At 34.0% G+C, this 13,307-nt stretch overlaps 1 protein-coding gene across 3 annotated transcripts in view; it reads right to left on the bottom strand.

The window, feature by feature from the left end:
• Nucleotides 1-13,307, bottom strand: part of PHYHIPL (phytanoyl-CoA 2-hydroxylase interacting protein like) — a 93,673-nt gene that overhangs the window by 6,029 nt on the left and 74,337 nt on the right. For all 3 annotated transcript variants that reach the window (XM_040485076.1, XM_040485079.1, XM_040485077.1), the window contains exons 3-4: nt 12,963-13,137; nt 9,268-9,385 (exon numbers count right to left, since the gene is read on the bottom strand). In XM_040485076.1, coding sequence (XP_040341010.1) covers nt 9,268-9,385; nt 12,963-13,137 — 293 coding nt within the window. The remainder of the gene's footprint in view (nt 1-9,267; nt 9,386-12,962; nt 13,138-13,307) is intronic.

The raw sequence follows: 13,307 nt of genomic DNA, 5'->3' as shown, positions 1-13,307 counted from the left end.
GGCATCACAATCCCAGACTTTAGCCTCTACTACAAAGCTGTCATCATCAAGACAGCATGGTATTGGCACAAACACAGACACATCGACCAATGGAACAGAATAGAAACCCCAGAACTAGACCCACAAACGTATGGCCAACTCATCTTTGACAAAGCAGGAAAGAACATCCAATGGAAACAAGACAGTCTCTTTAACAAATGGTGCTGGGAGAACTGGACAGCAACATGCAGAAGGTTGAAACTAGACCACTTTCTCACACCATTCACAAAAGTAAACTCAAAATGGATAAAGGACCTGAATGTGAGACAGGAAACCATCAAAACACTAGAGGAGAAAGCAGGAAAAGACCTCTCTGACCTCAGTCGTAGCAATTTCTTACTTGACACATCCCCAAAGGCAAGGGAATTAAAAGCAAAAGTGAATTACTGGGACCTTATGAAGATGAAAAGCTTCTGCACAGCAAAGGAAACAACCAACAAAACTAAAAGGCAACAACAGAATGGGAAAAGACATTTGTAAATGACATATCGGACAAAGGGCTAGTCTCCAAAATCTATAAAGAGCTCACCAAACTCCACACCCGAAAAACAAATAACCAAGTGAAGAAATGGGCAGAAAACATGAATAGACACCTGTCTAAAGAAGACATCCCAATGTTCATAGCAGCACTCTCAACAATAGCCAAATTATGGAAAGAGCCTAAATGTCCATCAACTGATGAATGGATAAAGAAATTGTGGTTTATATACACTATGGAATACTACGTGGCAATGAGAAAAAATGAAATATGGCTTTTTGTAGCAACATGGATGGAACTGGAGAGTGTGATGCTAAGTGAAATAAGCCATACAGAGAAAGACAGATACCATATGTTTTCACTCTTATGTGGATCCTGAGAAACTTAACAGAAACCCATGGGGGAGGGGAAGGAAAAAAAAAAAAAAAGAGGTTAGAGTGGGAGAGAGCCAAAGCATAAGAGACTGTTGAGAACTGAGAGCAAACTGAGGGTTGATGGGGGGTGGGAGGGAGGAGAGGATGGGTGATGGGTATTGAGGAGGGCACCTTTTGGGATGAGCACTGGGTGTTGTATGGAAACCAATTTGACAATAAATTTCATATATAAATAAAAAAAAAAAAAAGAAGACATCCGGATGGCCCACAGGCACATGAAAAGATGCTCAACGTCGCTCCTCATCAGGGAATTACAAATGAAAACCACATTCAGATATCACCTCACGCCTGTCAGAGTGGCCAAAATGAACAAATCAGGAGACTATAGATGCTGGCGAGGATGTGGAGAAACGGGAATCCTCTTGCACTGTTGGTGGGAATGCAAGCTGGTGCAGCCACTCTGGAAAACAGTGTGGAGTTTCCTCAAAAAATTAAAAATAGACCTACCCTATGACCCAGCAACAGCACTGCTAGGAATTTACCCAAGGCACACAGGAGTGCTGATGCATAGGAGCACTTGTACCCCAATGTTTACAGCAGCACTCTCAACAATAGCCAAATTATGGAAAGAGCCTAAATGTCCATCAACTGATGAATGGATAAAGAAACTGTGGTTTATATACACAATGGAGTACTACGTGGCAATGAGAAAGAATGAAATATGGCCCTTTGTAGCAATGTGGATGGAACTGGAGAGTGTGATGCTAAGTGAAATAAGCTATACAGAAAAAGACAGATACCACATGTTTTCACTGTTATGTGGATCCTGAGACACTTAACAGAAACCCATGGGTGACGGGAAGGGAAAAAAAAAAAAGAGGTTAGAGTGGGAGAGAGCCAAAGCATAAAAAACTCTTAAAAAGTGAGAACAAACTGAGGGCTGATGGGGGGTTGGAGGGTGGGGAGGGTGTGTGATGGGTATTGAGGAGGACACCTTTTGAGATGAACACTGGGTGTTGTATGGAAACCAATTTGACAATAAATTTCATATATTGAAAAAAAAAGAAACTAGAAAAACACAATAGAACATATCAATGAAACCAGAAGGTGGTTCTTTGAGAAGATTAACAAAATTGATAAACCTCTAGCAATACTCATTAAAAAAAGAGAGGATCCAAATACACAAAATTATTTATGAAAGAGGAGAAATAACAACCAACACCACAGAGATACAAACAACTGTAAAAGATCTTATATGCCAACAAACTGGACAACTTACAAGAAATGGATAAATTCCTAGAAACATATGACCTACAAAAGCTAATGCAAGAAGAAATAGAAAATTTGAACAGACCTATTACCAACAATGAAGTCAAAATGATAATAAAAAAAAACTTTCAAAAAACAAAATCCAGGACTAGACAACTTCAGAGACAAGTTCTACCAAACATTTAAAGAAGAGTTAATACCCATTCTTCTCAAACTACTCCAAAAAATACAAGAGGAAGGAAAACTTACAAATTCATTCTACAAGGCTAGTATCACCCTGATTCCAAAATCAGATAAAGACATCACAAAAAAGGAAAACTACAGGGCAAAATCTCTATGGAATATAGAAACAAAAATCCTCAACAAAATATCAGCAAATCAAATCCAACAATAGATTTAAAAAGTTCATGCCACAGTCAGGTTGGATTTATTCCCAGGATACAAGGGTTTAATATTCATATAAAAATCAACATGATGTGTCACATCAATAAGAGAAAAGATAAGAACCATCTGATCATTTCAATAGATGCAGAAAAAGCATTTGACAATAACAACATCCTTTCATGATAAAAACCCTCAACAAAGTGGGTTTAGAGAGAACACACTGCCACATAATAAATGAAAAGCCCACATTTATATAAAAAACCCACAGAGAATATCAAACCCAAGTTTTCCCCCTAAGGTCTGGAATAAGACAAGGATGTCCACTCTCACCACTTTTATTCAACATAGAACTGGAAGTCAGTCTTAGTTACAGCAATCAAACAACATAATATCCAAATTGGTAAGGAAGAAGTAAAACTCTCACTATATGCAGATTACATGATACTATATATGGAAACCCTAAATGAGGCACCTGGATGGATCAGTCGGTTAAGTGTCCAACTCCTGGTTTCGGCTCAGGTCATGATCTCACGGTTCATGGGTTTGAGCCCCACATCAGGCTCTGCACTGTCAGTGCACTGACAGTGTAGAGCCTACTTGGGATTTTCTCTCTCTCGCCCTCTCTCTCTGCTCTTCCTGTGTGCTCTCTCTCTCTCTCAAAAAATACATAAACAAAAAAAAATCGTATTAACTCCACCAAAACCCTACTAGAACTGATACATGAATTCAGTAAAGTCACAGAATACAAAATCAATGTACAGAAATCCATTGCATTTCTACACACTAATAATGAAACAGAAGAAGGAGAAATTAAGAAAATAATCCCATATACAATTTCACCAAAAGCAATAAAATATCTAGGAATAAACTTAGCCAAAGATGTGAAAGACTTGTATTTTAAAAACTATAAAACAATGATGAAAAAAAATTCAAGATGACACAAAGAAATGGAAAGACATTCCATGCTTATGGGTTAGAAGAACAATTGTTAAAATGTCTATACTACCCAAAGCAATCTACAAATTTAATGCAATCCCTATCAAAATACCAACAGCACTTTTTGTAAAACTAGAACAAACAATTCTAAAATTTGTATAGAACTACAATAGCCTCAAATAGCCAAAGGAGTCTTGGAAAACAAAGCTGGAGCTATCATAATTCCAGATTTAAAGTTGTATTAGAAAATAGTAATAATGAAAACATTTTGGTACTGGAACAAAAACAGATGCATAGATCAATGGAATAGAATAGAAACCCCAGAAGTAAACCCACAAGTACATAGATTAATCTTATCTTTGACAAAAGAGGGAACACTATCCAATGGGAAAAAGTCTCTACAACAAATGGTGCTGGGAAACTACATGCAAAACAATAAAACTGGACCACTTTATTACACTATACACAAACATAAACTCAAAATAAAGACCTAACTGTGAGACCACAATCATGAAAATTCTAAAAGAGAGCACAGGCAGTAATTTCTCTGACATTGGCCATAGAAACATTTTTCTAGATATGTCTCCTGAGGCAGAGGAAATAAAAGCAAAAATAAACTATTGGGACTACATAAAAATAAAAAGCTTCCGAACAGTAAAGGAAACAATCAACAAAATGAAAAGACAACCTATGGAATGGAGAAGATATTTGCAAGTGACATATGCAATAAAGGGTTAGTATCCAAATATATAAAGAACTTATACAACTCAACACTAAAAAACCCAAACAATCCAGTTAAAAATAGGCAAAAGAACAGACATTTCTCTAAAGAAGGCATCCAGTTGGCCAACAGACACATGAAAACACGTTCAACATCACTCATCATCAGGAAAATGCAAATCAAAACTACAATAAGATATTACTTCACACCTGTCAGAATGGCTAAAATCAATAACATAAGAAACAAATGTTGGCAAGGATATGGAGAAAAAGGAACCCTCTTACACTATTGGTGGGAATGCAAATTAGTATAGCCAATGTAGAAAACAGTATGGAGATTCCTCAAAAAGTTAAAAATAGAACTACCTTATGATTCCAGAATTTCACTACTGGGTATTTACCCAAATACAAAATCCTAATTCAAAGGGATACAAGCACCCCTATGCTTACTGCAGCATTATTTATAATAGCCAAGTATGGAAGCAGCTTCAAGTGTCTGTTGACTGATGAATGGATCAAAAAGATGTGGTATATATGGTGTATGCAATGGAATATTACTTAGCAAAAAAAGGATGAAATCTTTCTATGTGCAACATGAGTAAAACTAGAGAGTATAAATATAAAGCTAAATGATATAAGTCAATCAGAGAAAGACAAATAACATATGATTTCATACAGGTGATAGTTAAGAAACAAAACAAACGAGCAAAGTACAAAAGAGAGAGACAAACCAAGAAACAGACTTGTAACTATAGAGAACAACTGATGGTTACCAGAGGCCAGGTCAGTGGGAGGATGGGAGATATAGGGGATGGGATTAAAGAGTATACTTATCATGATGAGTAAAAAAATAAAATAATAAAATAAAATAAATAAATATATAAATTAATAAAATAAAACAAAAAACAAAATAAAATACTAAACTTCTTTTAGTCATTCTTTTAAGGGTAGATATGCTAGTGACAAATTCCCCTTAATTTTCCTTCATCTGAGAATGTCTTGATTCCCCTTTATTCTTGAATGGTATTTTCACTAAATATAGGGTTCTGGGTTGACAGTCCTCTTTCAGAACTTAGAAATATTGTGTCACTTCTTTCTGGTCTACATGGTTTCCAATGATGATGTTATTCCAATTGTTTTTCCTCTATAGATGAGGTATCCTTTTTGTCTCTGATCAACTTAGAGGATTTGTTTTCTCTTCAATTTTCAAGAGTTTATAAAGTGTCTTGGAACAGATTTATTTTGGTTTATCCTATTTGGGATTTACTTAGCTTTTTTAATCTTTAGGTTTCTGTCCTTTGCCAAATTTGGAAACATATCAACTATTTTTTTCTCTGCATATTTTCTTAGCTCCACCCTCTTCCCTCTTTCTTTTCGACACTAATGACATCAGTATTAGATATTAGATACTATAGTCCTGCATGTCTGTGAAGCTATGCTCTTTTTTTTTTTTTTCAATTAATTTTCTCTTAATTCAGTTTGGATAATTTCTATTGTTCTATCTTCAAGCTTATGGATTCTTTCCTTTGTCCTCTTCATTTTGTTATGGAGTCTATCCACTAAGTTTTTACTTACAGGTTTTTTTTTTTCAGTTCTACAATATCCATTTAGTTCTTTATCTCTTCTAGTTCTTTGTTGTTTCTATTTGTTTTAAGTACATTTGTCATTCCTTTTTGAAAATTTTTTATGTTGGCTTTTTGAAAATCCTTGTCAGATAATGCTAAAATCTGTGTTATCTTGTCATTGATGTCTGTTGATCAGCTCTTCTCATTCAAGTGAAGATTTTCCTGATTCTTGGGACCATCAGTGGATTTCAATTTTATCTTGGACTCTTGGAGGATTAGGTTATAACGCTGGGTCTTATTTAAATCTAGCTTTTTCAGCAGGCCTCTTTTGGCTATGTATCAGAAAAAGAAGTGGACGAGTGTCACTTCATTGCTGTTAGGAGAGAAACGTCTAGGATTCCCAGTCAACCTCAAGGATACACGGAAGGAGATGACTACTGGGCAGACTAAGAGTAGAGGCTTTCACGAGGCTTCTGCTAATACAATCTACCTGGGAGAGGGAGAAGTTGTCTCAGTACTGCTCTGTACATGGCCTTCACTGATATGCAGAGGCAAACCTTATTCCTGGGCTGCAGTGAAAAGTCCTGGTTTCTGGTAGGACTGGGGTGATACCACCCCAGTAGGGAAGGTAGCACATTGCCACTGGTGGGGGGGGGGGTATAAGTCCCAGTTTCCCATTCAACTTTCTCTGACATCACTCCAGTAAGGGATGGAAGAGGAGGGAGGGTGCTTCCTTACAGGTGGGAGAAGGTGGAAGTATCCCTACTTGGCTTTGACTGGTGAGAATGGAAAAAAAGTTATCCCCCATGGTGTTTGACTGAAGTAGGGCAATTACTGTCTAAAAGCTTTGTGTATTCAAGTCTATTTCTTTCCTAGTCATTTGGGTTAATAAAGGAGACTTTCTGAATTTTGTTTGATAGTTTTTGTCTTTATTTATTTATTTTTTTTTGTTTTGTATTTTGGTTTATGCCCATCAACATTTTGGGGTTTCTGGCTTCTTTAGCACTCGGTCTGGAATATAAGAGCTAAAAAGAAAACTAAGGGAACTCATCACTGTGTTGTCCCTTGAGTCCCTCGGTCCCTAACTGGTTTATCTTCTCTCTACTTTTCAGTCTTTTTCCACCTTTCAGATTCTTATGTTTCTTTTACATACAAAGTCCAGAGTTTTTAGTCAGCAGGAAAAATAGGGAGAAGGGTGTCCACTCCATCTTGTCCTGGCTCAAAATTCTTACCCTTGTTACATTCTCACTAACAGAAACTGAATATCAATATGATATGTGTCCAACATGAATCTATAAACTCAATTAATGAAAAAATAGCATCAGAAATATAGAGTTAAGAACTTGGGCTAGGAGAAATGTATTAGTGACAGGCATCAACTTTGGACATCTACAATCTAGCACCTAAAAGCACCGGGAATCCCTACATCTATCTACATATGAGGCTACCTAATGAACTTGAAAGAGTAAGAGAGAAAGTGATATTTTGATCTGGGGTAAGGGAAAGCAAGATTCACTTAGGAATTTACTTCTAGAGAAAGAGATCAAAATGAGCTCAATCCATGAGTCAGAATTTACTTAATGCTTTTTCATCATTTATAATGACTTGGAAATCATTTAGTCAGATAAGTAAATGGTTCATTTCTATTCAAGCACTGTGATTAACAAGATGACATTTTAAATGGTTTGTGATAAAGGAAGTGGGTCCTGATTAGAGTTCATTACCTAAAAAGAAAATCAAGGTTCATTGAAGCTAATGTCTACTATTTTTTCAATAAAGTGTTTTAAGAAAGCAATGTTGAACAACTGTACCCAATGCCTTGGGAAGTATATTTATTTATATATACTGCATCAGGATATAATTTACATGGATTTTAAAACTGTCATGGAAACTCCAAAAAGGGAAAATTCCTTGTTAGTAAATAAATCTTTTGTACCAGTAGGTTGGAATCAATTATACAATATATACAATGACTTTTTCCAGATTGTCTTTATCATTTTTTTTTTCCTTTTTGGAAGAATTTTTGCAAACAGGTGGTGTAAATTTTAGTATCTAAGGACCTGAAAACAGGCTAGTTTTCACCCAAAGGGCAGAGAAAATCAAGGAAATACTGACCTCCAGTGGCCACCTACAATAGACATTGGCAATATTCTAAGAATTTAAACAGTACCAAAGATATTATATTGATGTATTTCTTATTAGGGAAAATAGCAATAGTAGATCATTTTTGTTTTCTGATTTTATGCTTAAAGAAAACCTTTCTTGTTGAATACATATGGTCATTCCCATTCACAATTGACAGGTACAATAATTTGTGTTATATTTGTGTTTGTACTCTCTAAATTAGGTAAATGGCATCCACCATGAATTATATACACTCAAGGGTAAATAATTTACCAGCTAAAAGAATTATGAACTAAACTCTGCGTTTATAAGATATTCAAGTATTAGGCAGGAATGGTTTTCAGCATCAAAAAAACCATGATACTCCAAAGTATTTCATTTGATGAAATCAGATGCTTAAATTTACCTCTCTCTCTGATTCCCTTTGAATTTTTCCACAGCTTGGAGCAGATATAAATCTAAAATCATGATTTTGATTTAAGAAAACTATAAAAGTATGAAGCTAATAAATAACAACAAAACTTCCTAACTTTTTTCATATATAATCCTTAACAACTTAAAGTTTAAAGTGAGACCAAAGCTTTTAAAATGATACATTATAGACATTATTATGTAAAAGGTTTAGAACCTACATAACATTTATCATTTTAAAAGTCTTAGTCTTATTTTAAAACCTACATCTCTCTATTTAGTGTCCTGAAAATTTCTTCTACAAATACAAAAGGATTGTTAAGTATTAAAACTCCCTCTAGTATGGATTTCTTTTGAATTTCCAGAAACCGCTTCCCAAGGTAAATATAGGCTATCTTCAAAATACTACTTGAACACCAGACTTCAAAAGTAAACACAGCAGACTGTCCTCATGAATAATTAATTCAAGATAATGGCTGAGAGATCTCCACTTAGAAGCCTGAAAATCCCACGAGATTCACCATATTTAATGAATGTTACCTTTCAGCCCTTCATTTCCAATATCCTAAAGCTATCTACAAGAAGAGAATATTTAGGTGAGTTGATATATATTTAGAGGAGTTTGTACATGAAAGGTCAACAGTCTAAGCCCTTGAGCTTTAAGACCTTCTACTTAAATTGACAAGAATTGATATTACAAATGATTACAGAAATGAATGTAAGTACAGTGAAAAAAAAAATCCCACAATCTGAATTTTTCTACTCAATTATTCTGGAAAATAAAAGAGTATAATTAATCATTTTGAAAGGAAACTAAAATTAGTATTTCACAGAACTAGACTCAAGGGAAATCTGAGCCTAGATCTTGGTTTCTCAATAAGATAAAAATATCTATATATATATATATATATATATATATATATATATATATATATATATATATATATATATATATTTCTATTCTTACCGAATATAGTCAAAATATTCTTTGTGTTGGTTACGATAAAAAACAGAAAATTTAAGCATCCGTCCTGCAATCACTTCAGCCTTCTCCAACAGCTGTGTTAGATGAACTTTTGAATAGTCTGAAAATAACAACAAAAAATTCTCTTACTAAAAATATATTACCAAAGGTGTCAACTACATGTTTAATAAATTGGAGATTATTAAAATCAACTTTAGGAAATTTATCTTAAATAGGAAATTGCACTGAAAAAAAACATTCATTGTCTTTCTGTGGGACATTTTTCTTTCTACAAAAATGTATTTGTTTTATTTTGTTTTCTGGATACCCATGCATTTGTTTCACTCTCTGAAATTAAAGATCCTGAAGCAAAAATATTAAGTAAGGAATGCAGACTCTGCACAACCCAAGTAATGTCAATTGGCACCATACTAGGTACTAAATTTTCTGTAACCAACTGAAAAGTCAAATATAAGAAGTTTCTCACCTGCAATAAGTACAAATAAATTTAAAGGAGTAGCAATAATAATGCTCATGTAATTTACTCTTTAAATCTATGAGGTTAGCAAGGTAGATTATATATGACCATTTATTGACTGCAGAAATTGAGGCTTATCACAGTTTGATTCACCAAATGTTCATATATCTAGTAATTTAGACTAGTCTTCTGGCTTCTAGTTGGTGGTCTGCAGGTACACAGGACTCTTGAAAATCTAAAGCTTCTCTCTAAGTAATTTGATCTTTTCATCAACTTTTTGTTTTGAAAACTGGGGACTGTTATCAAACTCCTCTACCAGAATCTAAGCAAAAATTTTGTCTATAACGATTATAAGACTTTCCAAATAAAAGCAACCTAGTTGAACTGTTCATGGCAGCACAGTTTGTTTACTGACTGCTTTACTGGCTGACAAACATTTTAGATTAGAACATATGATGTAGAAGGCACCATGCAAATTAAATGATCAGGTTACAAGATCAAAAGGAATATTCTTCCTCTCAAAGAACTCCGTCTAAATTTACACATAAATATATAAACAAGTGTGACTTATTATGAGGTAAGCACAAGGTTTTATCTCTGACATAGACTAGACTAGAAGTAGATTAGTTGGTAGCATTCTATTTTGTTTTACTTCAATATTTTGCACTGTGCTTAGCACACAGTATGCACTCAATAAATGCTGAATAGATTAGCTATCCAGATTAAAAGACAATTTATACAAAAAGCTTCCTCAAAATTTACAGAGTCAAGGTTATTGATAAAGCTTAGGTAAAAGTCTCTGAATTATTTTGATAAAACTGAAACAATGAGCTTTAAACAGCTTAAGTTCCCTTTAAATTTTACTCATAGAAATTAAAAATACAAAATAATTTGTAGAAAACTATTGTGGCACATTTAAAAGCTGGCATTTTATTATTCACCCATAACCTCCTTAGAAGAGTTATGACATGTAGTTAAGTAAAAGAGCAACAGGGAGACCACTCTAAATGAAAGTAAGAAGACATAGGTTTTCCTTAATACACATAGAAATAAAACATGTACTCATAATGTTAAGTAGATTATAAAAGGGTGAATTATGATAGAGTGAATGTGTATGCATCTATAGACAGATAGGTATTTCTGAACTGGAAATGCCAAAAATCTTCCTTAAGCTAAAGAAGAAACATTTCACACTTTTCCCTAATGTCAAATGGGGATTTTAGCAGGTAAATTATAGCTCTTTTTATTGGACAAATACTATAATTTTGTTTACTGCAGTCCTATGGAAAATAACATGTATTAAAACAATGTCACAAAAGACTGTGTCTCTTACTTATGGGTCTCACTTAGATTAAATCTCCCTGGTAGGAGACAATGAAAGTAAGGGGAAAGAAATGCAGTAAAAAGAGTAAACATGAGGTAGACTCCAAAGCGAAATTTTAATTAAGGAATAAAACTGAGGGGATATATTAATTCCAATATAACACATCAAATATATATAAAAGTTATGTCAATGAGAATTCTTTCCTATTAATGTTACTCACTATTAATACAATATAAAAATCAACTGTTCCATTACTGATAACTTAACTATAATTAATAGCATATTTCATCTATTCCAGAATGTATTTCTTAAGTTTTTGAGAGCCATTTGTATTTTTATTTGTTTATTTATTTTTATATTTTGAGAAAGAGTGCACATGCATGCATGCAAGCAGGGAAGAGCAGTGGGAAAGAGGGAGAGAATCTTAAGCAGGCTGAATATCATGGCCATAAGATCACGACCTGAGCTGAAATCAAGAGTTGGATGCTTAACCAACTGAACCAGCCAGGTGCCTCTGAAAATGTATTTTCTTCACATTTAGCTTCTCTGACATGAGTCTTACAATAGCTGTGATATGAAAACACTGTCTCATAGTTTAATTGATAGTATTTTTCCTTAGTGATATATAAAATGGTGGATCTTATAATTAGTATCTTTGATAAGAAATATGGTACCAGAGAGATATTATTTTCCTTGCTCTCAAAGACTGAAATCCTTAGCAATCAAGGATGTTATAATCCTTAGCAACTTCCTAATAAAAAGCTTGAAGATAAAATCAAAATCACACAGAATTAAAATTTTATCCATTTAACATACCCATAGGAAACGTTTTACACTTAGTTTAAGAAAAACACAAGATAGTGAGAGTATGTACTGAGTATGTATGCATGTACTGTAGCTAAGTATGTACTGAGTGAGGCTACAGGGGGAAAATAATGCATGTGTGAGGCTATGGTGGGGGGAAGCTGATTTATCTGAAGGATGCCTCAGCTGTGGAAAATTTCTAAGCAACCTACAATAGTTGAGGCAAATTTTTAAGACTTCTTTCTTCAAGCTCCTTTATGTTGATAAAACATTTAGCCTCTCTCTACAAATTTTCAGAGGAAACAATCACCTGTACAAAGAGGAAACAAAGCCCCATTCTAAGAAACAAGGAGAGGATGACAGATGTATTCAGGTAGAGATATTTTTGTACCACTTCAACACCTATTTAAGTGTACACTAAATATTTGTTTCTTAAATGAATGAATAAACAGGTAAATGAATGAGATGAATGGTAACATTTCCATCTAATGGAATATTAAATTATAGTTCAAGATCAAAGGGGATGGGCTCTCCACATCAGATATCTGAAGGCCAAATGGCTATGAGGTACTTTCTAATGAAGCAGACACACACACACACACACACTGGACACTAGTTTAGATACAAATTTTCAGCATTCAAGTGAAAAATCTAGTAACATTTCTGCTAGGTACAGTCATTAAGATCTGCATCCATTTCCCTAAGTTACAGAAAGATGTTCCTGGCTTCCTTGTTTCAGTATCTGTGAAAATAAAATTAAAAAAAAAAAAAACTCTCTCTCAAAACAAAGCTTAAAATATGCTGAGTATATTTTCAAACTACACCAGTTTTATTTGCAAAGTTTTTATTTTGAAAAATCAAACTATGCAGAAAAGAACTGATTTAATGTCATCTCAGATCACTCCAACCAATACAGCATAGTTTGTTCTGTTACACAGTGCTACTGGCAATGCAAACATAATCAATGCAGTTCATATCACCTTATAATTAAAAATATTTTAAATATGTAATTAGCTTTTTAGGAACTATTAAATATTTTTCTGTATATTTATTAAATATTAAATATTTTTCTGTATTTTTCTGTTCTCTTACCTGCTGTGCAGAATTCTATAATTTCACTCCATTCAGACACAACATAATCACCATCAACCTGTTTTGAGGCAGTCTGCACTGCGACTGTATACTCAGTTCTTGGGCTCAAAAACCAGTGTCCACGGACAGTCATTGGCAAGGGAACAGCTTTTGCCACCAATTTTGTTGGAACATCCTAAGACAAAAAGACAGAAAAATAGGAAAGGGGAATGAAGGAAGGTAGGAAAGAAGGGAGGGAAGAAATCAGTTAATTTAGCAGTATAACTTGAATCAATTATAAACAATTTGGAGGAATTTATTAAATTCCTGACTGATGACAGAATTTTCATTTTTAAAGATATTTAA

Source organism: Herpailurus yagouaroundi, unplaced genomic scaffold (assembly GCF_014898765.1).
Source record: "Herpailurus yagouaroundi ecotype Mexico unplaced genomic scaffold, PumYag 163, whole genome shotgun sequence".
In the NCBI taxonomy this organism is placed as follows: Eukaryota; Metazoa; Chordata; class Mammalia; order Carnivora; family Felidae; genus Herpailurus; species Herpailurus yagouaroundi.
Note: the sequence above shows the minus strand (reverse complement) of the source record. Positions and strands in the feature narration are given on the sequence as shown.